The following is a 25,804-nucleotide window of genomic DNA, read 5'->3' on the forward strand; positions in this document are numbered from 1 at the left end:
AATTACTTCCCCGGCCGGCGTAAAATATGACCCTCTCTGCGTGTGTTGAAATTCGGGAATCCGCGGGGCAAAAGTCTCTCGCCTTCGCGGCGAATACCGACGCAGATGCACACGCGCGCGCACTCTATCAGCCGCCGCCATACGTTCCCGGAATTTCTCCGGTGCGAATTTTCACGGCTAATGCGCGACGTATGGAAGAGACGTACGAAAGAAAAACAAGAGAAGGCCGGAGACCGAGAGGAAAGGACGTCGGGAATTTTCCTGCGAGTCGAACTCGCGCGGTGAAATGAACGGCGTATTCATTAACATCCTTTGCTTTGCTCCTAAAAGCTCATTAAAATTCTTCGTTCGTCTCTCTCAAAGTGCAATCAGTACATTATCACCGAGAAGCAGTTAATAGTCGCTCGTGCAGCGATGTACCGAAAGTTACGAGATTCCCTTGCGACGCAATTAAAGTAACAGAGGCGCATAGAAAGGAAATAATTGATTCAACGGCATCATCGCCATTGAAATCAATATTCTCGATTCAATAGCAATATTATTGAAGCTAATACGCCATGTTATTGTTTTAATCACTTTAGTATTTGGGTCAACAGTACAGCAGTCTTGAAGAAACTTGATGGAATTAATCGTATATTTAGTTACCTCAACCAAAATAATTATTTATTTCAATTACATGTGAAGTAATGACGAGCCCTTAGCGGAGAGGATTTTAACGGTCGTCGCGACGCGAAATTTATAATAAATGAAAATATGGATTCGTGCTGCACTCTAGGTCATACACTCGTGGCGATTTTTCTTCTAAATTAATGCTAGTAAAGAGGCTCATGCAACCTTTATATACACATAGGCGAGAAATAACATTAATATTTTGTTGCGGCAACCATACCCAGTTATTACCACACCAGTCCGTAGTATTTTCTGAGTGTGAAATAATATTGTTTCATATTATTTCAGTCATACTTACAATTCCCGTGATCATATTGTAATGTTGAATTCTTAATTTGGAAACGTTGCTTCAAAATTCAACGTGCTTTTTAATGCAACGTTATATCTTATTAAATCAAAAACGGTATATTATTCTTTCGACACAAATTTTATTGAATCAATGACAAATACGATTTAATCAACTGCAGATATTTGCGTGATATCGACGTTTCACTGAATCGACGACATTTTTTATCGTTTCAACTCGTTTTTCTCCCGTTTTAGAACAGTCCGACAAGATTCTCGCGTAACTGTCCATTGCTCAAATTGTGTAATATATCAGAGCTATTATTCTTCCTTTCTCGTGATATGAGTGTTATTCTCTTTGCAAGAAAAAATTCCCGTGAACTTTATCTGCGTTCTTAATGTAACATATCTAACATAATTATGAATAGTACTGCAAATCGGTAAAATTGCGCTGCAAAAGTCTATTAATAGTGGCAATCATTCCCGTCGGAGAGATCAAATTGCAGAAAAACGGTGGAAAAAGATATTAGTTATTATTTCTTTTTTATAACCTTAATCCCACTCTTAAGGTATTGTCAATGAATTTACCTGAAATATTCTTAATTACGTTTAATTGATTTGACTTACAGGTATATCGTATTTATATTTGAAAAATACGTCCCGATGATACTCGAACTCGAAATCTCCAGCTCTTTTGAGTCTCCGCTCTGCTCCCATGCGAATTACATTAAACACGACATATGATTTAATGCATACACGATATGTACATGTATCTCCGCTATGGGACGCGTAACAACGATTTACAGTGAATCTTCCGCATGGCCAAAATCAATGAAATATCAGACAAAGGAGCTTAAGTGGCAGAGTTTCCACTAAAAATTAATTAACACTTACTGATTATCGATTACTAGAGTACCGTTTCAACGATTCAATTCAGTGAGTCAATGACATTTTCACTGATTCAAGTACTTAAGAGAGCAAAGGAGGAAGACACAAAGAATCTTCCTGCGAGTCGAACACAGTCACGGTCAAATGAACGATATCCTAACGATACACACACACACACATACACACACAGCGTCTCTAACGACGTGCGCTCTCCGCTAGTAATATAGCCGTGCAGAAAGAGAGAAAGAGAAAGAGGTAGAGAAACTTACGTGCAGCCAAGTTTCCTCGGCGAGAGCGCAGCACGAATATCTCAAAGCTCCGTCGCTCCGAGTGACTTCTCACGTGCTGAGTATTCCTTTTTCGTCGAACCGGAAGGAAGTTTCGGCCCCATTTTTCAGGCGCGTCTATCTTTTTGCGGCACGTGAGCGTCGTTTGTCAAGGCGCCTATTTTACTTTATAAGCGCGCTCCTCTCCCGGGTATACCGCGTGCTCGCGCGCGGAAGTAATACCCCGGAGCGAGTTCGCGGGGGATCGTCGCGAATAAACAGCGCGAATAAACAGCCAGGAGAAATTCAGGACAATTAAACAGTTTATTCAGATCAAAACATGTTGTAGTATATACATACGACTTAGATAAACGATATGGATCTGATATGAAATCGCCTATACAGTGAACTTAAGGTTCGGCTTTACGCGGCTGCCAGATCGATTTACATGGACTCGGTGTTGCTGTTGTTCTTGTTACGCACAGCACTCTCCGATTATGTACATTGTGTCGATTATTTCGCTACTGGTTTCATTTCGCTCTCTCTCTCTCTCTCTCACTCTCTTTTTCTTTTGTCTTACCTCTCGTCCACTTGTGATCGCGCTCGCGCTTTTCCCCCGCAACGCTCTCGCATCTGATTGTTGCTGAGGGTGGTCGCGCCGACCGAGAATTGTTTGTTTTTTCGGTACCTACTTTCGGCCGAGTATCCTTGCCGCTCGCTAAACGAGATCTCTTACACACGAAAAGGTTAATAAACCCCGACCCTCGCCTGTCCAGCTCACTCTTACAAAACGAATACGGACAGGTAGTGCTTCGTCTTATTCTAACTCTCAGTCCGCGCGCGCGCGCGCGCGCACGCTTTAACACGAAATGTGTCCTCTCCTCTCGCATCACTCACTCTCGCACCTCGAACGAATTTTCATGGACGTGAAAGTTACGCGCCGCCGAGTCCGCGGCCGTCGATTCTCCGACGATGTCACCCGGGAAGTGATAATTAGCGCTTAAAGAATCGTTATAAGTGTTTAACGGAAGAAGGAAGAAAGATGGACCGAATTATCCCATTCATCATGTGGCGTCGCGAACTTTTCGGTAATCGCAGTGAAAAAGAAGGAAAGAGGACGATTTTATCTCTCTCTCTCTCTCTCTCTCTCTCTCTCTCTCTCTCTCTCTCTCTCTCTTCCTCTCTCTTTCGAGGAAAAAAAAAATTGCGAAGTGAATAAATGAGCTGCTGCTGCATTCGCGATCGAAATCAGAAGAGGGCATTTCGCCTCTCCTCTCGGTGCGTATCTCGGCACAAAAGTACTCGGCTTACTTAAATTACTTTTCAGGAACATCGAGATCCGGTGTCATCGTCGGAGAACCGCGGCGACACGCGGCGATACGAAAATGCAAAGATCCCGGCGGAACGAGCTATCGGGTAACGATATTTCGCGTAAACGTGACCCCGCGAGAAGGGCCTCTCGCGGATCGATGAGAACAATTTTTCCTCCCGCTCGTCCTTCCCGTGGATACAGGATAAACGGGAGGATCGAACGAGGCATGCTCGATAACGCCGCTCTTCCGGTCACCACGACAGCTCTCGAGGCCGCGTCGTCAACTTAAAACCCTCCCACGATATGTATATACAGCGATACATTAGCTAACGAGCAACCATCATCGTGCTTGATCATTATCCTTTTTTATACATCGAAACAGACACTCGACGATTGATTCGACATTACTTAGTTTCTCGTATCCCGAGAGGTGCGACTCTGCGCCGTCGCCGACACGATACTCGTTATTCACTCCTAACTCTCTCTCTCTCTCTCTCTCTTTCTCTCTCATTCTTTCACTCTCATTCTTTCACTTTCTCTCTCGCTCCTTCTGTCCGTCACTCATATTCCTCCATTTTTTTTTTTACACATTACGCCTATCGATCATTCGAAGCGCGCGAACTTTTTCGCGGGCAAAGTTCACGTTACTCCATTCCATTAGAGGGATACGCCTTTTGCCGATTCGTTAGTTCTATTCTCGCCGTAGAAGTTTCATGACTTCGTCGCACGAAGTGTCACGTGGAAGACCAGTTTTTGCAACCTTACAGAGTTGAAGTTTCGCTTCACGCGGGCATAGAGATCCGCGGACGCCGCACCGTGCTCCTCGTCCTCGCTGTTTCCTCATCTCTCTTTCTACCTTCCTCTCTCTCTCTCTCTCTCTCTCTCTCTCTCTCTCTCGGACAAAATCGCGCGAAGTTACGGTGACAACGACTTCACGGGGGGGAACCAGTTAAAACTATGTATATATTTACACACATACACGCGCGCACAACACGCACCCAGTGAGGATATACTCTGCGGAATCATCGAGGGAATATTCGAGTCTCATTGCGCCAGCCCCCGCGCGAGCCGGGGGCTTTTATTCGACGTTCGCGGGAGTACAGAAAAACTCATTATCAGCGGTAGAAAAATTTACAAATGCTCTATCACAATTACATATTATACCAATAGGGTAACGCTGGCTTGCACGGTTGCGTGAGAGTCGTTTTCACTCTAGTCCGTCGCACTCGGCGAATATATTCGCGAGTATATTTTTCGTCCCTCCCGAGGACGTGGCAGTGGAGATGCGGATATGGTGGTCGTCTCATCGCTGAACCGTCCGTTAATTGAATTTAACTTGGTAGAGATACGGTGATACGGTCTGTCTGTCTGTCTGTCTTGGAGATTCGACGCGCGTCCGATGACTCGTCAGCGTGCTTTGGAGAAAAAGAGAGCCACCGAAATCTCATGATATCGTTAGCGACGTTCCGGGTATGCCTGCGAGCTTAAATAGCGCGGATATCATTCGATATCGCCGATATCGCGTGCGAAAGTTGCGCCCCAAAAATATGAAATCTGTGATTTCAGCGGAATATCGATGTGCCTCGTTTCTCCTCCCCTACCCCTCTCACTCTCTCTCTCTCTCTCTCGCTCTTTCCGTCCCTCGTTCTTTTCCCTTCTTTTTTATCGCGATATCGAAGCCGATCGTTCAACCTTAAAACCGCATTTCACGCCTTCAAACTACACGCCAAAGTGGCATCGAGCATTCCCTTTCCTCCTTTCATTCCACGTCTCCCTCGCCTCCTTTCCCCTCCTTTCTCTCTCTCGTCCCTACCTCGTCTCCCTCCCCCCCCTTTATTCCCAGTATGTATTTTCGCGCGGTTCCTCCATTCGTCTTCATTCGAGCCATCGGAAAAGGGGTTCGTTCGAGAGCCTTTTATCTTTCCCCCGTGTTTCACGGCGCATCCGGACCAACGCCTCGTCGCTACGACTCAGATTTATTCAGGGACATCCGCGGGACGCGAGTTAAGTTCGCGCGGCCGGCGAATAGCGATCGCGTCCTACCTTCCCATAAAAGCAAAAAAAAAACACGAGGAGACAAGCATTAAAGAAAGGGCGAGGGATACAGACAGTCACAGGAATTTACGCCGCATCCTGGTCGCGAAGTGGCGGTCGCGAGTTTCCGGATGTCTCCCGTACACGAATGTAGACCGAGCGAATCGAAAGGGAAGGGACACCCGGAAAGAACACAAACGGGTCTTGACGTTTCACCGTTCGATGTCCGCGCGACACGTGAGGCGGTCTCACGAAAAGCGGAAAGAAGACGAGGACGTCCTCGAGGACGCGCTTTTTTAAAAATTGGACGTTCAATCGCGCGGCATCCCTTAACTCGCGATTCGGTTTCCCGTTCTCGAGGGGGGTGAGGAAGAGGAGGTGGTGAGCGCGAACTCGTCGAGGAGATATCCGAGAAGACACCGGCGTCGGCGATCATTCGCGTGTGAAGCTGAAAAAGGGGGCAAGGAGAGACGGGTCGATGGCCGAAAACGGAATGTTGGAATTTGGCCGGGTGGCCGCCGCCTCGGCGGCGAACTTCGCCAAGTTACCGGCTAGCTTCTCTCCCGCGTACTTCCGCTGTCCTCCGGCGCTCCCGTAGGAGAAGAACCGGCGCACGGCGATCGTATTTCGGAAAAACAATCGCGCGACGAGGCTCGGCGCCTCTAATCTCGCGAAACTCTTCGAGCCGAAGCCCCCGCGCGAACAAGTCTCGCGCCGTGTCGTTCCGGACCCGCGCGCGCGAAGTCGCTCTTCCCCGGTAAGGAAGATGGTGACGCGTGATCCGGCTCCTTAGCGATTCCCCAGCCGCTTACAAACCATCCCCGCCAACATCCCCCCCGCGTTTCCCAGCAGCGGGCTTCGTGCCGCGGGCGGCACCTCGAGAACCCCGACACAGAGGGGCAACGCGATGCTCGTGGAAAGTCGCTCTCTCGGACACGCGACGACTCTCGCGTACTCTCTTTCGAGAGTCCCTCGCGACGGTCGCACCATCGGGGTCTCAGCTGCGACTGTTCACGGCGACGATCGCGCGTCACCCGCGGCACGAGTCGATCTTCTCTAGACGCAGCTCTCCGGTAGCCTGTTCGCCATCAGTCTTCGCTTGATCGCCTCGCCGTCGAGGCACTCGCCCGCCACGACTACGCCCTGACCGCCGCCCACGACGACACCCTGAGCACCACCGATGACGACGCCCTGTCCGGCGCCCACCATCACCCCCGTCACCGGCATCCCCGGCAGACTCGGTATCGTGCTTCTCGATGGTAACCTCAGCTCCGTCGGCCTGCCAGCGAACTTGTGGCAGAGCTCGTCTATGCTCGGCGTAGGCCCGGGCGTGACCCAGTGCTCCGGGGGATAACCGCCCGGGTAACTCGGCGGGCTGACCTCCACGAGGTTACCCTCTGGAACACCGAATCGGAAATCTTTTGGGAGTGCCAGGCGAGGATGCGTTATGAGGCAGAACCCGCCCCGAGGGAGCGGCCGATCTTTATTTCTCATCGATTCCCCGAGTCGATTAGTTCTATTTTAAGTTACCTAATTTAGTTATCTTACAGGTAAGCCTTAGACACGGGCTTAATGTAGAATTTAAACCTTGATTCGGAAACCCGAGGTGAAATTTTGATCCTACATTAAGTTTATTTCGTTCTACATTAAGTCGTCAAATGGAGAAAACGAAAATAACTTTCGCATTTGTAACATCAAAGGAGAACAACAGAAGATTTTTGAAGACTTAACAGAAAACTAAATAGATCTAATGTAGGAAATTTCGACTTGAAAAATAGGAATTTATTTCCGTTTTCGTTCCCTTGAAGACTTAATGTAAAATTAAAAATTTCGATTTGGGTTCCTTGCCCGAATTTTACGGGCTTCAGGACGATTAAAGCGCGCGTGCACAGGATGTTCGGCCGGTACACTCTGGGATGCAGGACGATGTTCCGTCGATTGAGTTTCTCTTTCGGGCGCTACCGCTTTCGCGCAAACGGAAATAGATACGAACGAAAAATACGGACCGGGTTCTCCCCTTTCCGATGAAAGCCGCCACGTTCGCCCGTGAAAATAATTCTGCCCGCCGCGATTTTGAAGTGATAGGAAGTTGAATTTTCTCTCTCTCTCTCTCTCTCTCTCTTCGCTCACTTTTCGAACAAACTTCGGCGGTAAACCGGTCCGACGCGCGCTTCAGAAAGTACGACGATGGTTGACTAAGATCGACGTTTTAAAAGAGTTAAACCGAATAATTTTTCTTTCCAGCGAAATTTAATTGGTAGCCGCGGTTTCCCGTAATTTTTCAAGCTTGAAAATTAAATGAGGGTTAACGCGACGCGAGCAAGTCGCATTTTCTATTATTTCTTTTCCTTCGATCCCGAGTTAGACTAATATGTACGTAATTATCTGGTATTGTGTGTTATTTCCAAATAACAATATGGGAGAATTAATATTCAGCATTTAAAATTTTCGTTTCGAAAAATTCGAATAATTTATTCAAATTAATACGTAACAGAAATGTTTCACAATCCCTCAATTATAAATCGTGAAAAATGGGAAACGCGATTTATCTTTTATATCCCTCAAATATCTCGTTCTGAATAACTACGCTTTGTCAGAATAATGTCAGATAAAGTTAAAGCCAAGTTTACCTAAATTTAACTGAGGAGTAAGGTTCCGCCGTTTATTCGCCGGCGAATTCTCTTTTAAAACGAGGCCATGCCCAAAAAACTATTTTCGTCTCTGAAAACTAATCATTCTGGTTTTTAAACGGAAATATCGTCACGTGTGTCAAAAGGCCTTCATTACCGAACATCCTGTACGAACGTGAATAAATCCAGAAAACTCTTCTGGGAAAGTCGGAAGTTCTCGCGCCGTTTATCCAATTTAACTTGGCACCGCGCGTATTTAATTCAATATTAACACACTGCTGACCGGTCACGAGAAAATTTATATTTTACTAGCCGTGAATTATCCCGTGTTTTCACGGATTAGGAAAACGGGAGTTGGACAATATTAAAAATGGTCGGTCAACAACGTGTTAACGCAAATTTATAAGAAAAATAGCCGGTGAAAAATAGTAGACGTTCGATAGAGGTGCGCGAATCGTTCGAATTCGAATCGAATTGCTGTTGCTTTGATCACAGTTCATTTCCGAATCTAAAAGATTCGAATTCGAATAATTCAATAATTTCGAATCATCGGTGGCCCTATTTCAAATCGGTCGTGTCTTTCGATCGTTTTATTTATATACTTATATCGAAAAGTGATAAATGAATTTGATTGAAATTAAAATCTCCTCAAAGTCATTTTTTATTGTTAATAAAATTATGCATGTAAGAATGCATTTCTTTTGTTAAATAATTTGATGTGGTTCTGATCATAAAATACCGATATTTTAAGGTAAACATGCAATTGGAAAACGTTACTAATACATAGTTTATGGGTACATGGGTTACACCAAAAAAATTAAAAATAATTAATTCCATAATTTTTTAGACATATTGTGTGCATATCTACCAGCTTGTAAAATTGATTACACATATACATATGTATCTATCAGCCTTTAAGCTCTGCACATTCCTCGTCTGATATCTATTGTAAACTTTCTTTTTTAATAGGAGATTTTCTCAAAATCTTGAAGTGATGAATACTTTTGCCCATTTAAAAGAAGGCTTTTAAATATCACTGAAAGTACTTTATCATATTCAGATCAGCATGTAATGTAAATCCCGGAAAATCTGATTCGAATTTGATTCACATTCGAATTAAAGAGATACGCTTCGACGTGTAAACTCCAGATTTAATTCAATTCGATTTCGAACATACTACCAAAGATTCGATTCGACCACGCGGATGCTCGATTCGCACACTTCTAGTCAAGCAATGCGCCGCGAAACGAACTCTCAGTCCTATTCTTTTTAACGTCGAAACGCTCGCAGGGATCGAAAGAATAAGAGAAAGAGAAGAATTTCCGCGGGATGCATCCACCGCGATCTCAGACGTCTTCCACGTCGGTTCGCCGCGTGTAACAAGCTGTTCTACATCGGACGCAGTGTGCAAACGATCGTAATCGAGTTCGCGGGGTGTTTAGCGGCGACGGCTTCGTAGAGTCTTACCGAACTTGTTCGGGATCACGTCGGGATCAGTCTCCACGGTCTGCTGCGGGTTCTGCAAGGGGTATTGTTGGGGCGGCAACTCGCTGAGTTCCGCCGGCTTCTCGTGCCGCGGCTTCGCCACGCGCTCCCGACGTACTCGCACCACCACCACCAGTATGATGAGGACCAGGGTCACGAGAGCGCCGACCACCACGCCTATCAAAGGCGACAGCACGATGCTGGCGTCTTGACCTGCAACAAGACAAGAACACGATATCCTTACTTTCCCTCTCTCTCTCTCAGTCTTTGGCTTCCCTCGACGGACGAACTATTGTCAAAACATTTGTCTCGAATCGCTCGATAGAGTGATACTAACTCCGCAGGGCGTTCGGTAATTCACGGAGCCACTCTGAATAAAAAAAGGTCCTTTGCCATTTTGCAAACAACACGCGGATTTTCGATCGACTCGAAATTTTGCATGGTTATTTGTAAAATAGTAGACGGATCTTTCTGCTCGGTTTCATCCATCCCACCATCCATACCACAAGTGATATTCCATGAATTACCGGACACCCTGTACAGCATATTGAAGTGAGCCTTCCTTGTGCTAAACTATCCGCGAGCCGGCGGAGAAAAGAGATAGATGAATGGATTGGAGGGACATCCGTCTCTTCTGCACACTATCGCAACAAGGACAAGGATATATCCGGAATATGCGCGTCCTTCTCTGCGAATAAGACATCCCTGCTCCTTGATGGTTCATTCTGCTATAGCATAGAGCTCAATGGTGATACTCGGCTGGCCGGCGCGTAACGATCGCGGCAAAGAGACGCGCGGTTTCTCCGCTAAGCCGCGGCGGTCGAAGAAACGCAAAGTTAACGCGGCTAATTCTCCGAGGCGGAGGAGGATTAAGCGCACCGTGTCACCGTGAAGAGAAAACGACTACCGGACTAGCCGTCCGCTATCCCAGAGCTACTCGCGGCTCCTCATTTTTTTCCCCCCCCTCCCCCGCTCTTCCTCTCTTTCTGCGGGTCAGCTCTGCTGCACGCGCAAACAAACCGAGCGAGCGAGCCGTGGGGAGGAGAAGCGTTTTATATTCTTCAACGTCGGGGATTACGTCTGGCGTGCGGCACATTTTTTCGCGGCGCCGTCACGCGTACGTACGCGGTCTTACCCGCATTTTGTATTTTCGAATCGCTCGCGGAATCTCAAGTAGTAAATTGCGCGCGCGCGGAAAGTATCCCAGAGGCCTGCGTGGGATAGCGCGTTGAGACGGTGCAGCGAAAATTTCTCACGCTTCCCCGGGAGGGAAACCGGGGGTAACCGCCGGCCGTAATGTTATTTCGATCCGGCGAAGAGTTCGATGCTGCGGGAAAAGGTGTCGGCGGCAAAGGAGGAGAAAGGAAACAATATCAGCTTCATATCTCGGTTGTTGAACTAATATCCACTTTTCTCGCGTTGAGGCAACTCTTTCCGAGTGCGCGCGGAATATATGTGCCGCACACGCCATCCCCCTAGCGCGTTTTATCCGACTAAATCGCCAATTTCCCGGTTTTTCGTGCTTTCGAAAATTCACCGCAACTCGAGAGAGAGAGAGAGAGAGAGAGAGAGATCGCTCAAGACGGGATTTCGCGAAGAGAAGTGACTCGCAACGTGCGTCTCGCTGAAGAACCGCGTCGCTTTACCGCGATTACGTAATGTTTGATTGTCGAGCGCGCACGGTTAAATGCATCATCAGGTTACAATTATTTCTCTCTCTCTCTCTCTCTCTCTCTCTCTCTCTTTTTTTTCTCTTTTGCGCGCAAGAGTACGCTAGGTGCGCGCTAGGCGGTATGAGAAATCTTGCAGCATTATTTTTCCGCTTCTGCCCGCCTCGCATCGTCGTCGCGCTTACACGTGATAGCGCCGGCAGCGTGAGACCGTGCCTGCTGTTTTTGTCGGATAATTAACAAAACTGCTTTCTTGCAGCACGAGCTGCACCGGCGCCGCGATCAGGCGCGGCGTGTAAATGTGGAGGGCCGCGTGCGCGGCGAGAAAGCAGGTACGACCGAAAATGCATCGTGCGCCTCGAATTCTTAAATTCTCGTCTGGCGCCAACTTATTCGCGTCGATTAAGCTAACTTCCATATCGCCGCACGGTTTATATCGCTCAACCGTGTAAATAATCGTTTAACGCGCGCTTCCCTACCTGATATAGCGTCGTTTACTAGTTTTAAGAAATAATCGGTATTGCCACTCGCGAGGAATTATCTTGATGTGTCTGGGTTCAGAGAAATGGCTTGTCTCTTTTTCTCGAATTCCGTTTTAAGTGAAATTACTAACATGAGATTTGTCAAAAGAGGGGAATTGGAGGGATTTCGAATGAAACGCTCTTGCTTTTGAAGCCAACGATTATTTCGAATTTAACTTGAATCGTAAGCGACATAATGTAAGGTAGCGTGAAGAAGCTTCGTAATTTTGCCAGGAGAAATAACTTCGTACATTCGCCCCGGAATGTTAATAAATCAATACAATCCGATCGACCCACCGAGACTTCGTTCATTCAATGCAATAATCAGCAGACGGTCTCATTTTAATTTTCGACCTGGTCTAAGAAATAGCGAGCGACAGAGAGAGAGAGAGAGAGAGAGAGAGAACGATTATACATCTCTTAATATATCTGCTCATTTACTTGGTCATGATAACCAGCATTTCTCTGTGTATCGTCGCTGACAATAATAACACATCACGCACCTAATACGTGGTGTCTAGAGAAAGTATTATTCTCAGCGGGCCGTCGTTATCTTATTTTCAAATCTCGCTTGCAATAAGACACTCCTGTTAGTTAATTATCTATTTCGACGAGGAATTCTTTGCGCCTAACAATTGTCCGCGACGATACTTGAAATATATCAGGAGATTCTTAAACAGAGATTCTTGAAAATCTGATAATTTCGATGTTTCAAAGCTTCGGCATTTTCTTTCACGAAATTCGAATAATGAACACCGAAGTTCCGAATCTTCGGAAATTCGAGACTCGAACGCCTTCGAGAGAAGATACTAGCCCCGCTCGATAGTTGCCCGCGAATAAAACGAGGATCGCGCGAAGAACCTGAAAGGCATTAGGAGATACTTTTAAAGAGAGGATCAGAGAACTTCTTTCTCTGTGAAATATGTGTCTTCGAAGCCAATATGATGCTTATTTGTCGGAATTATCGTAATTGCGTGATTCTAGATTCGCGTGTGGTTTCGTTGTTGCGTTCGCGCGCGCGGAATCGCGGCCGGCCGGTGGTGGGAGCGGAATGAAGCGGTGATCATGAAGACATCATCATAAAGCGCGCGAACGACGGCTCGGGTGATTAACGGGAACGGCTCGTAAGAAAGGCCGCGCGCGTCAGGTCAATCGGATCGCGATTACGCTCTCGTTTGTGCAGCGCACGGCTCGCGTGCATAATACAGGCATATTTATGCGTGTAAATGCATTAAGGCGCACGTGTGCGCGCGCATTATACGTGTGAGGTATTTCGCCGGGGTACGCGTAATGCCCGTAAAACCCCGGGTTTAATCAGCCGGCAGCCTAGGCACACACACAGACACACACCCACCATAGCCGACCCCATAACCCAAGGAACGTTCCGCACTCGGTATTATGCCGGGCATGGTGTCGGACCGTAAATGAGCTTCCCCGGGATGAACACGCGCAAGCGCAGCGCGTAGAGAAGCGCGGCGAAGACGAGCGAGCGGGACGAGCTTAAGAAACTCGTAAACGCACGCGGAGGGATTCCGACATATTTGAGCGGGAATTCGGGATCGTTTACGCAACGTACGACGACACGCGGCCTGTCGCATCGATCGCCCGTCGCATCGTACATATACAGCCGCGCGTTACGCAGCGACGTTTCACGCGTACGTTCGCATCACGAGCCCGAGCGGATTTTCCGGAAACGCGAGGACGCCGAACGCCGGGAATTAACGGCGATCGAATCGCGGTCGAATCGTTTCATCGATCGAGCGTACGACGGGTATTTGTTTCACGTCGAAGCACTTTTTCGCGAGAGCGAGCGGGCGAGCGTGTTTCGCTCGAAACTCGCGAACTTCCGTCGCGCGTTACGCTTCGCGTGTACCAGACAGCGTTACATTGCTTAAGACACGTATTTACACGACCGCACGGGAGCGGAGAGCGCCGGTGTGTTGGCGCAGCGATTCCGTGTGCCGGAAAGATTAAAAGATCACCGGCGACACGGGGGCGGGAAAGCACGGTCGCACGATGTGCAAAATTATCGTGAAAATGTTCACCACGTTCGATCGCACGCACACACGCGCGATCTCGCGGCAGCATTTTCTCGCACTCCCTTATCGGCTCGTTATTCGGTTATTGCGAAGCTACCACGTTAATCAACGCGCCGTCGATTTACACTCTGGCAACGTCCGCTCGCGCGCTATCGTATCCATTTTTCGTATAATTGCTCACGGCTTCGAGTAGACTATAAAGGAAGATTTATGGAAGTTGCGGCGGCACGTACGACGAGAGCGTGTCATGTGTGAGCACACATAAGTGACACGGAGTCCCATTGCAACGAGCTTAAGAAACTCTCGTAAATTCATCCGCCTCTGTGGATGAACTGCAGTAAAGCTTTTGACAATTTAGCGGAGGAAGATTTATGACGTCGAAATACCGTCTCTCTCTCTCTCTCTCTCTCTCTCTGCCTTGACGGCGCTCGAGCTTTTAAATATTTCACTTTTACTTCACTGTTCCCCCCTCTCCCGTGCGGCATCAGCGAAATACAACTCACCATCTTGCTAATGTAATTATATCAATTCTTACTTTATCGTTTTGCTTTACTTCGTTCCATTTCAACGCTGGAATTTTTGTTCGTTTACCGCTCCGTCTTTACCGACCTTCATCGTTACGTTTCGTCGCAAAGCATACTTTGAATGAGAGCAAAATGATAAAATAAGGAATTGATAGAATAAGAAAAAATAGCTTAATAATCATTTTGTCGGTAATAATTATTAGGCCGCACGCTGCTATCTTTCTCTAAAATGCAAATAATTTCTAGGCGTAACATGAAATTAATTATTTCATTTTATAATTTTGACCGGTAGGAATTGTGTTTTTAAAGAAATAAATAAGAATTAACGTTTTGATTATTAACACAAAATGTTCACCAGATGTAACCAAGTGCAAACAAAATGGATAACCACGCGCATCCATATTTACAAGTTATCTAATGTGACGTTCCACGGCCTTTATTCCCTCCCCCCCCCCCCCNGTCATCGCAGATCATCATGCAAGCTAATAGACCTCTACCCTCGTGGTATGACGTAATTGTTGAACGGCTTCTAAGTCGCTCTCGCCGTGTATCCTTCATTCGCGACTTCTTGTCTTCTCGCGTGTGTGCCCGCGCGAGATCAACGGATAATTTTTCAATTTATCATTACTTTTCGGTGATAGAGTGTGAAACTTACGCTCCGTGGGGAGGAATGGGTACATTTAGCGATCGTATACAACCCTAAGCCTCCGATACTGTCTCGTAAAAGTTGCAATGGAAGTTTAATCGAGTTCTACGTGGAGAAACGTCTGGTGCTGGGGTAGTAAAGATAAACCGGTCCTTATATCGTCGATCCTTGAGAAAGGACTAACGGGATTCTCGAGGAGGAAGTGAAAGAGAAGGAGAGAGCAAGAACGAGAGAGAGAGAGGAAGCGATGGAAAGAGAGGAGACAGCATATCCCAGCGGATTTCCGAATCCCAAGTTCATCGAAGTTTAGATCACTAATCGGACTTGCAGTAGGGTCAGGGACGGAATCTAACCACTCGGATTATTTGGGAAAAAATACCCCTTCGGCGCGCGTCCGCGGGTACGGGAGTCCTCGTGAAAAAGACAAAAAAAATAAAGGAAGAAGAGAACGCACCGCGATCGCGCGCGCCCGAATTCGGAACGTTGCGAAACTTTTTCTATCTGTCAGGCACACCGGAGAACTTCGCTCGCATTTTGATCGATCGTTCGCTCCTGTCGCTCACCGCCGCGTGTTCGTCGAGAGATCTTGTTATGGAAAGAACCGATGCATCTGCCGATAGAACACTTCAGTATTTTCCGAGTCTCGTCTCATCTTGCCTCTCGTTTTTTATCTCTCGGACCACCGTCGAATAATTAAATCGAACAGCACGTGTGATTAATCGATCCGAAAACGGACATTTCGATCGTGTTATCACTTTGATCTTGTTATCGGGCATCACGCGAGAATCACGGAATAACTCCGTTTGAGGACAACTCTTCATCACGAGCAACAACATTTTTCCTCGCCATTTTCCGGCTTCCACCTTCTGCGGTTACGTTTTCGGGAATCACACGCGTGTAATACCTCACCGTACACGGACGTAAAAACGACATCCGCGGTCACGGCGTAAAAGTTACGCCGCATGAATCAAAGCGAGCTGCGAGCTGTATTCCTTCGGGGGTTAAGGGAGGATCGTCTTTAAGGGAGGGGGAGAAGATACTACACCACCTAACGGCGGTGTCCGCGTCGGAGGTAAGACGGAGCTCGGAGGTCATGTGGCCGGTTAAGTCACCAAGAAGCCAGGCTTAGCTGCCGCCCAAATCCAAGTTCGGCTCACCTGGATTAATCTCAACATAGGGTCGACCCTAAATCGCTGTTACGCCGTCTTTCCCTCGGTCGGCTAAATCGACTTAGAATCTCCTCCCTCTCCGCCCTCTCTCTCTCTCTCTCTCTCTCTCTTACTCCGCTTTCAATTAATGAAACGCGGCTCACCTTCATCGCTCCGTCGCTATGGATCATCCCTCCCGAATTTCTGAATCTCCCGACGTATCTAGGACCTTCGAGCTAAACGTACCAATGGCCGAACGTGTCCCAGTTACCGACCGCTAACGCGATCGCTTCGCGTTATTAATTGGATCGCTCCGCTTTTGAAAGAGATTTATCCCGAAATCCATCAGGACGGGTTTCCGTTGTATACGGTGTTCCGCATGGACACGCTTGTGTGCGAAGGGAGAGGTCGGTTACAAAGATTAAAGCTAAAACCCCACATAGAATGAAACGGTAACGGAGCATCTCTGTATTTAGATTCGTAACGACGCCTACCGAATGCCTCGCGAACGAGGACGATGACTTTCCGAAGAACAAGGAGTCGAAGTTAATTGATACGAAAGTCGCAAAACAATAGGACGACATCGCGGTCACATCCACAAGTCATGTTAGAATGGGAGGCAATCTTCCGCGCCTCTGTACCGCGCGCGGTCGCAGACCGGCGAACGCGAAGATCAGAAATGCGAGGATGCGAATCGGCCGATTTGGCGTCGGCGGCTTGAGGAGGCCGCTCGCTTGCTAGATCAACAATACTACTTGAGCATCGGGGAACCTTTGTTCCGGATCGTCTGTCATAGGTGTACGCATTCGTCAAAGCTAATGAAGGATAGTCGAGAAGCGACTTCGATTTAGGGGGTCCTCTTTGATGCAGTCCTCTTGGGCAGTTAACCGATGCCCCGTCGGGAATGCATTATTCCTAGAATGCAAGATGCTCGCGAAAATTCCAGGGGGCAAGGGGGAGTCTCAAAGCGGCAAAAACAGACACCATTTACTCCTTTTGCGTTCCAAGAACGTTTCGTAATGGTCGAAATTCTTATAAATCTCGGTAAAGATTTCGGATTCTAAGTCTAACTTCAAACTGTCCACCGCGCTAGTTTTAAGACTGACTTCCGCAGTGGAGTTTCTCGAGTTTTACGAGAAAAATTCCGAGTGGCTTTGTTACGGGACACGTGGAACGCAAAAGGTTGAGGATAACGTTTCAAGGATTATGGCTACAGGAATGCGTGTTGTGTACGTTTTTATAGGAGAGAAACGCGAGAAAATACCATAATTGCTCGTGCAATTAGGAGAGTACAATGTGTTTCGCGTATTTTTTTATCTCTTCGATTTTTCATTATATTCTCACAATAATTTCTTGCTGACTGAAGATTAAGCAAATGTTCCTCAAATTATATCCGAGGTCAAAATTTTTGTTCTACATTAAATCTATCACGTTCTGCATTAAGTCTTCAAAGGTCTTCCTATTGTCTTCCTTTAATGCTACAAATGGGAAGTTATTTCCGTTTTCTCCACTTGACTTAATGTAGATAATGTAGAACCAAGCAGACTTAACGTAGATCCAAAATTTCGGAATGCCGGTAAACGATGATGATTGTGTCTCGACGGAAATTTCTTATAATTATGGCATTTACTTGGATTGAAAAATCAACAAATAACCGTCCCTTCACTCAATCGCGATCAACCGGAACACCTCGGAGAAGATCAACCATCGCCGATCGATCGATCGGCGATGGTTGATCTTCTCCTTTTGTATTTGTGAGCAATATGCTGCGCGCATATCCACGCACACGTACACATATATACGCATGTACATGTTTACGCGTATGGACACGCTCGATGGTGCGTGTCGAGGCGAAATCGGACAGCAATTACCACCGCAATCCCACTATGCGGAGTGGATTGGCCGCCGCCGCTGCCTGGCTGGCGCGCTTGCATAGCCGAGTTAAAAGGATGAGATCCTCTCGCGGCATCCTACTTAATTTTGACTGTTACTATTCGTTTGTGGCCGCTTTTTAACATCTGGTAGTACATTTCCGTGGAGGTTTGGTACTTGAAATTGTAATAGTTATTAATTCGATCGACCGCGCCACTGCTGAAAAATCGCTCGCACCGCAAACAAGATCATATTGATCCTACGCGATTTTTTTAAATTTCATATTTGAAAAATTGTAAAAGGAAAGAGATTAACAAAATCCTGGAATAGTGGTCGTCTACTTTAATGCATTCACAGCAAATCAAATTTTAAGTAACTGAAAATATTCGAATTTAGGCAATGCTCTCGCAAATGGTAGTATTTAAAAAATCGTAATTTCCTTATTTTTTTATTAATTTGATCTTCAACTGTACAGAGCGATGAAATCGAAAGATAGTTTGAACAGGAAAAAAATATTATTCTAGTGTACGTTGGAAAAACATATTTTTTTACAGACCACTTAAAAAATTTTATAAAATGCCGAAAATAGATGTTTTTATGGGAAAAAAATATTATTGCTGTGAAAGTATCAAAAATAGTTTATTTTTGCTTGCAAAATAATAACACGTATTATTAAAAAAAAAAAAAAATTATTTAGGACCATTCTTTGCAGGACGCGTAGGTTACACGCCATCTGACCCTAATAATAATATTATTATTCATTATTAAAAAAAAATATGTGTAATCATAATGGCCAGATAACATTAAGACGTCCTAAAATATCGTAAAGACGTCTTTAGACATATGTGTTATTTTGGTGCTTACTTATGTTCGCATATCAATTTTTAGCAAAAAGAAATATTTCTTTCGTAACGTCAAATTATACACTGACCGCTGACACTATGGATTTAACCAACCCTACGTCAAATTCGGATCGCTTCGAAACACTAATCGATTTATCACATCCGCATCACATCTGACAGATAGAGAACGACCCTCTAGTAGTTTCACTGTAACCCTTCAAACACAATTCACCAGGTCTGTCTGACCCATAATGCGCGGTCGAAAGGTTAAGGAAAATAAAATATACGATTGTGAATCCTCCCTCCACCTAGGAATCCCTTTCTGCGGCTTCTTCCTCAACTTCAACTATAGACATTCATTTAGTAATCGTTTTTAACGTTCCGTAGTCTGTTGCTGCAACCTATCGGGGACTGTAGAACTATTATGGGTGCGAATAAAACCCTGTAGTGCGTTTTGAGATGTCAAAAACTGAAGTGCTAACTTGACACCGGCTGTAGCGAGGGTCGGCCCGAAGATCTCGAGAGCCTCATCCAGGACAAATGCTCATCGGCTCCGATCGTTGGTGACTCCGTAGATTTTCGGAGTCGACGAGCTCTAATCTCAGTTATTGCAGGAAGCACCGCATGCCATCGGCGCCGATGGAATCCTTTATCTGATGTGACATTATCTCCCGCCGATTCCTCGCCCCTCTCGCTTGAAGCCGCTTTAATTCGAATACCCGCGGGGTGGTTTCGACCAAATTATCCGAGCCACCACCGCACGAGATCAATCCTCCGCCTTGCGTAAGAAGGGAGCGGAGTGTGGTCAATGCTCGCGACGTGGTTTCATCAACGGTCGGTGTAACGTGTCTTTGTGTCTACGCAATTGTAATTACTTTATGTCCGAGTCATGTCTAACCTTTCGTTCCCTTTCCCTCTCTGTTTTTCCTCTCCGTTTTTTGTATAGAAGTCTGGAGGATCCGGAAACGCCAAATCCCGGGACACGGTCTTTTCCACAGTGCGGCCAGTGATCGTCGGACGCCTCGCGACGACAAAAGGTCTACGGACTATTCTCGCCGGCGGACGAGCAGACAGGAGAAAATGTCTTCGTGAAGAGTGGAAACGCGGGACGAGATGGACAGCGGCGCTAATTATTCTTCCCCGCTGGACCGTGAAAAAAGGCGTCCGCCTCGTCGGGGACGCGAAATAACCGGGCGAGGTTACGCGATAAAAACGGAAATGGAAGGGAAAGCGTAGCGCGCGCGCGCGCGTAAAGACGGAACTCCGACGTCTGACGGGGCAGCTCGTAGAAACGAGGAAGAGCGGGAAACCGGACGAAAATATGAAACGAACGGGCCGATGAAGGAGCGAAGAACGAGGAAGAGAGAGGAAGGAGAGAGGCTAAGAAAAATGACGACGGGGGTAAACAGAGGTAAGTGAAGTTAACGATCGGGCAAGAAGAGCGGCAAAAATGACCCCGGGAAAATTACCGCACGCGCAACGGCTTAATGTCCAAAAAGAAGGGGTGAGAGGAAGCGAATAAGGGAAAGAGAGGCAGACAGAGGGGGGGAATAGAGTGGGAGAGAGTGAGGGGGAGAAAAAAGGAAGTCAGAGAGGAACGAGGTCGTGAGCGAGAACGAGAACGCAAGGGAGATATTACAACAGCGAGGAGAGAGAGAGAGAGAGAGAGAGAGAGGGGGAAAGCTGCAGCTGCTTAATGACCACCCTGTACATTCGTATCTCTCTTAGATAGGCTTTCCTTTCCCTCCCTGTCCTTTGCAGTTCCGCTTTACTCTCTTTTCCACCCCGACTCCTTCGCAGTACCGGTGCGCGCTAGGTGCCGCCGGGACCATTATCTGTAATTGCTTTCCTTAATTCGATGCTCGTTGTCTATGTGGTGGGACAAAAAATTCGCGTAATAACTTGGAAAAGGGTTAAGTGCGCCGTGACGTATAGCGTAGCGCGAGAAAAGTCCCCTTTCGAGCTCGTCAATTCCTTTCTGTTTCCGCGATCAAAAAAAAAAAAAAAAAGAAGTCTGCTCGAGTCTACTTCCCGAGTCGAGATTTTAAATTCTACATTAAGCCTTCAAGTGGAGAAAATGGAAATAAACGGCCACTTGTAGCATCAAAGGGGCGCAATAAATAGCGCTGCGAAGGTAATTTAGTCATCCAGAGTCTAAGTTTCAGTTCTACATTAAGTCCTTAAGTGGAGAAAACGGCAAATAACCACTTCATTTGTAGTCAAAGGAGTACAATAGAAGGCTTTTGAACATTTAAAGTAGAACTAAATTAGATTTAAAGTAAGACTAAAACATCGACTTGGATTGTTACACAATCTCGCGCGATATCTTTTATCGATCGGAGTGTCGTGCAATGCTGAAAATCATCGAAGTTTCCAGCTAGTCCTCTCGATTTTCCTACGTGCGAACAGAACGAATCAGCGTTCTCCAAAACCGTAATTGCCGGTCTCTGTAATTAGCGGTCCCTCGCAGCTTTTATCGCGAGCGCGCCCACGAAGAGCACGGAATTCCGCGCGACGGTCTCTCCTCTTCTCTTGCCCCGGATCGATCACGGGAATAAATCGCAGGGGGAAAAATCTCCTCTTCGCATCCGGCATTCGGCCACGGATTTCTCAATTTGTTTTTGAGCGGTGTACCGCCGCGCCGGTCAGGGGTCGAAAGTCACGCTGAAACACGCGCGTATACGGACGCCGCGCGGCGGCGGTGGCTCGCATCGAGCGGCAAATTGATCGACGCGACTGCGACGACCGTAAATCACTTTACTGACAATTGATTCGGTGCTACTCGTTTTACCTCGGACGCAGACTGCGCGCGGCGTCCCGCGGTAATGTTTACGAGGATGCACGTGCACGCAACACTATCCATGTCGCGTGCGTTAGGCTCGCGCGAGCGTGAGTGGCGCTTCATTTGGCCTTGTTTAATGATACGCAACGTGACGCGGTCGTAACGTTTCGCCACGTTCTCACTGCGTTTCACTGCAGCCGTTTCTCTACCGTCGAGACGGCTGGCGGTCCATTTTCGCATTCGTGTGTTCGCGACGAAAATAGCTTCGGCGACGAGAGTTTTTCAAGAATCGACCTCGGGACCTTCAAGGATCGGCGGTTATTCGACAAAGTCACGTCTGTATATTTCATAGTTAGCGTTATTTCATACAGAAAACTCTTTTTTTGCCGCACACATCGTTTTCTTCTTTTTTTTCTTTATGAAAAATTATCCGGTCAATTTACACGTGCCTCTTTCGAGAAAAACGCCAAGATTTTATTCGCGGTAATTCGCGCGAATAAAATTTAGAATTATAGTTGAAAAAACCCGGTTTACTTAATCGCTGGGGAAACAAGGGAGAAAAGTGGTTCCCTGCAAAAATTTGCCTGTCCCGCTACTTAAATAATACGTTGGACAATTTCCCATGTCTTCCGCGTCACGTATTTAGAACAGAAAAGCGGCAGGTGCGAATCGTATCGTTCGGTCAAGTTGACGAATTTTTCCGAGTAAACGTGGAAGCGTCGCACGAACAGCCCGCGTCCGACGCGGGAGGTGCATGCATTTTCACACGGTGCAACGCGCGCACTCGCTAAAACTCGCCGGGAAGTTAATATTTGCTGCACATAACGCCGCGGGTACGTCGACTCCCGGCCGCGACGCGAGATACTTCGGTACTTTTCGGAGTTAATTCCGCCGCGTTTCCGGCGGCTTCCCCACGATAAGCGGCGCGATGTATACGGACGCCTAATGGGGTGTGGTGCGTTCGTCTCGTAACGTTGTCTCGAGGGTGGTGATCCGTCTTGCTTACCGCCTCACGTCGCTGACACCACCCACCTCGAGAGAACAGCCGCTCTATCCGATTCATCCCCCTCCCCTTTCTCCGACCTCGGAAGAGCCACATGAGCCATCGGCCGGGTGACCTTGCGTCGATCCGTGTACTTTGGACCGGCACCTGCCGCTAATCTCCCGGCGATCGCGAATCCTCCCGCTGTTAAATTGAGCGGGGTCGAACGGCCTCGGTTGACTCCTCTCCTCAACGGCGCTTCTTATTCAAGCCCGCGCCGAACTAAGTGATAGACGATACGTCGTTCTTCATTCTGTCGGGTTAATCCGATCCGGCCGCGCGCGCACGTTCATTGGCAGGGCGCAAACAGCGGCCGACTTCGTTAGAGGTATCCTTGCGCGAACACGAGTTCGGGAATTGTATTCGCATGGGATGCGGCCGGTGCAACTTTCACGCTTCCGGCATGGTAATTACGGCATCGCTCGAGGCGCCAATCCGCCACGTGTCAATAACACAGCCGATAGAGCCCGGCGAACGTCGCTGCGTTCGCGTTATCCGCGCGATATTATCGATTGCTCATCGTAAAATTCCTACGAAAGAGGTAAGATCTCTTTCTTCCCCGATGGATAAGGTGAGACAGAGGGAGATAATCAATCGAGAGAGAAGATCCGATGAATGAAGGATCGAGAACTCACCGGTGTGCTTCTCGGCGTCGCGATAAGTGACCTCGCTGAGGATGACGGGCTGGCTGCGACCCTTGCCGTTGACCGCGTAGACCGCCACGTGGACGCCGGCCTCGACCGATGCCTCGAGCCCGGCGAGGGCGAAACTCGGCTCGTCCAGGTTGGAGACGTTGTAGAGGGGCTGGCTGCTGGCGAGGAAATCGATGTCGCCGTGATAAACCTCCAGAACGAATTTCTGCGGCAGCCCGCCGTCGTATCCCGGCACGCATTTCACCTCTACGCTGGTGTACGTCTGGTTCGCCAGGGTGCAGTTGCGCACCGGGAACGGTTTGCCTGGAACGACGGGGAAGGCTCGGTCAGAGACGGAAACGGGTCGGCGATGCGACGCGAAGCGGAACGCGACGGAGGGCCGACGGCCCGTATATTACGCGACTTATGAACCGAGCGGTCTGTCCCGTTTAAAAATGGGGTTTCGACGAAAATGCAACATGCGAAGTGACACGTATATTCTTTCCCTTTTTTACATATATACAGACACCCGCATACGCACGCATACATACGAGTAGGATGTTCCGTGAATAAATCGAGAAACTTCGCCAGCGTATTCGGAAAGTCATTCCGAATAAAAAAAAGTTACATAAACGATAGGTTATTTCGGCTCTGTCATCGAGATGTGGAAAATGTATTGACCATAAATAATCCGAAGCGTTCGAGCTGCTTAACTTTGGCTTTATTATTGATTTGAAATTGGGCGAAATTGCATTTAACATTGATATATTGTACTGATATTTAAATGTATTATTAAAAATGTACACTTCGTGTCTCTACACTAAGAAGGAAGTATTTGAAAATTTACTTGTAGGAGATAAAGTTCATTTCACGGAAACAAGCTGTATTTCTGTGAAACAAATCTTATATACTGCGAATAAATTCCCAAGTATTTTTTCTCAGTGTATGTGCACGCAAACAGACGTGCTTCTATTGACCACATTAACACAATATCGGCAAGATCATAGTTAATACTAACAGCAGCTTCGTTGATGCTTGTTAACAATTGCTAACATGTACCAGGCTTTCCACTTAAGTACACTCTCGATTTTACGCAACTTCATAAAAAAATTTAAAGGGGATAGATCAAACGACCGTGAAGATTCATCCCTTCTTATCTGTCGATCGGGAAAAGTTTCATTGAGCAATGCTATCAAGTCTCTGATAGCACGGAGAGGTTTATAGAACTTACAGAGCCTCTCAACGCGATAACTAGACGTTCGGTATTTACTATCTAGTAATACTAACCTATAATAAGTACTAGACTTATCAGTATTTCCGTTCATATCTCGATAAAGAAGCTGAATTGCCTCATAGTTTATATAACATTTTCTGTTCGTAACGGCTTCCCAAATATGCCGGCGAAGTTCGTCGTTTTATTCGCGGAACACCCTGTGTATACATACACTTTCTTTCTCGCTCCAACGGCGACGCCACCCCCGCCTGTGCACTAAATCTTCGCCGGACGACGCGCACGAACGCCACTGCCCACTTTCGTCCTGTGACATTTTCTGGACACTTTGCACGCGTCTACACGAGCCGAAGAGCGGCTCTACAGGTTGGCTCCATTCGACCGAGCGAGAGCGGCGTCTCTCGGAAATCAAGCTCGGCGCGCCAGTGAAAAATGCTCGCGTGTCTACGAGTGGCAAAGATTTAGTGTACCGGGATAGTAATGGGCGCAGAGAGATGTCCCGTTCGCTTTTTCTTCCCCCCTCCCCCTACCCCCGAGCTTGCTGGTCTGGCCCTAGTACCGAGAGCGCGATACGGCTCGCGTACCCCCGCAAATTCCTTCCTATCGGTCCTGCTCTTCTCTCTCTCTCCCTCCCCTCGTCGAATGTGAACGCGCTACGTTTTTTTTCTCGGGGCCGAAATCAATTCTTGCGCGATCCCGTTTCCACCGGAATCAACGGTCACGACAAGAAGAAGACAAATATCTCGCTCGTTTTCAGCCGAATCGTCCGCATGGCGAATAGCTGGCTGGCTTGACTGGTGGTGGCGCGTTTTGTCTCTCGTCTGATTTCGCGCGCCACTCAGCCGTTCGTCCCGTTTTTTCGATATTTCTCGCGCTCTTTTTGCGCGCATCCAAACGCCGCAAGATTCTCTCCGTATTTCATCTGTTCCACGTTAATCACAAAGCTCATCATCGTCGTCGTCGTCGTCCTCCTCCTCCTCCTCGTTACGACCCGCGGATCTACGGGACGTATATTGAATCGTCGTCGACGACGACGCTTCGTTTGTACTTTACGCGCTTCTTCCCGTTCCTTCCGCTTCTTACGTCTCTTTGCGCGTAACCGGACCTCTATTCCCCGCGGGCAAACATTCGTAACTCGCGCTCTCGCGCTGGTATAAAAAGGGTTCGGTCGAGATTGAAACGGGATTCAAATTAGTTTTGCGGAGCAAAGAAGGCGTTCGTCTAAGCTTGTCAAATTGGATGTCGCGCGAAGCGGTGTGTCTCGCTTACGTACTGTTTTTCCACAC

At 47.4% G+C, this 25,804-nt stretch overlaps 1 protein-coding gene across 1 annotated transcript in view; it reads right to left on the minus strand.

The window, feature by feature from the left end:
- Window positions 1-2,413: 2,413 nt before the first annotated feature.
- Window positions 2,414-25,804, minus strand: part of LOC106740546 (nephrin-like) — a 522,836-nt gene continuing 499,445 nt past the window's right edge. Inside the window, exons 12-14 of the mRNA XM_014611707.1 lie at window positions 23,291-23,611; window positions 9,552-9,782; window positions 2,414-6,851 (exon numbers count right to left, since the gene is read on the minus strand). Of these exons, the coding sequence (XP_014467193.1) occupies window positions 6,511-6,851; window positions 9,552-9,782; window positions 23,291-23,611 (893 nt within the window). The 3' untranslated portion in view covers window positions 2,414-6,510. The remainder of the gene's footprint in view (window positions 6,852-9,551; window positions 9,783-23,290; window positions 23,612-25,804) is intronic.

This window comes from Dinoponera quadriceps, unplaced genomic scaffold, assembly GCF_001313825.1.
Source record: "Dinoponera quadriceps isolate SergipeBrazil2010 unplaced genomic scaffold, ASM131382v1 scaffold396, whole genome shotgun sequence".
NCBI lineage: Eukaryota > Metazoa > Arthropoda > Insecta > Hymenoptera > Formicidae > Dinoponera > Dinoponera quadriceps.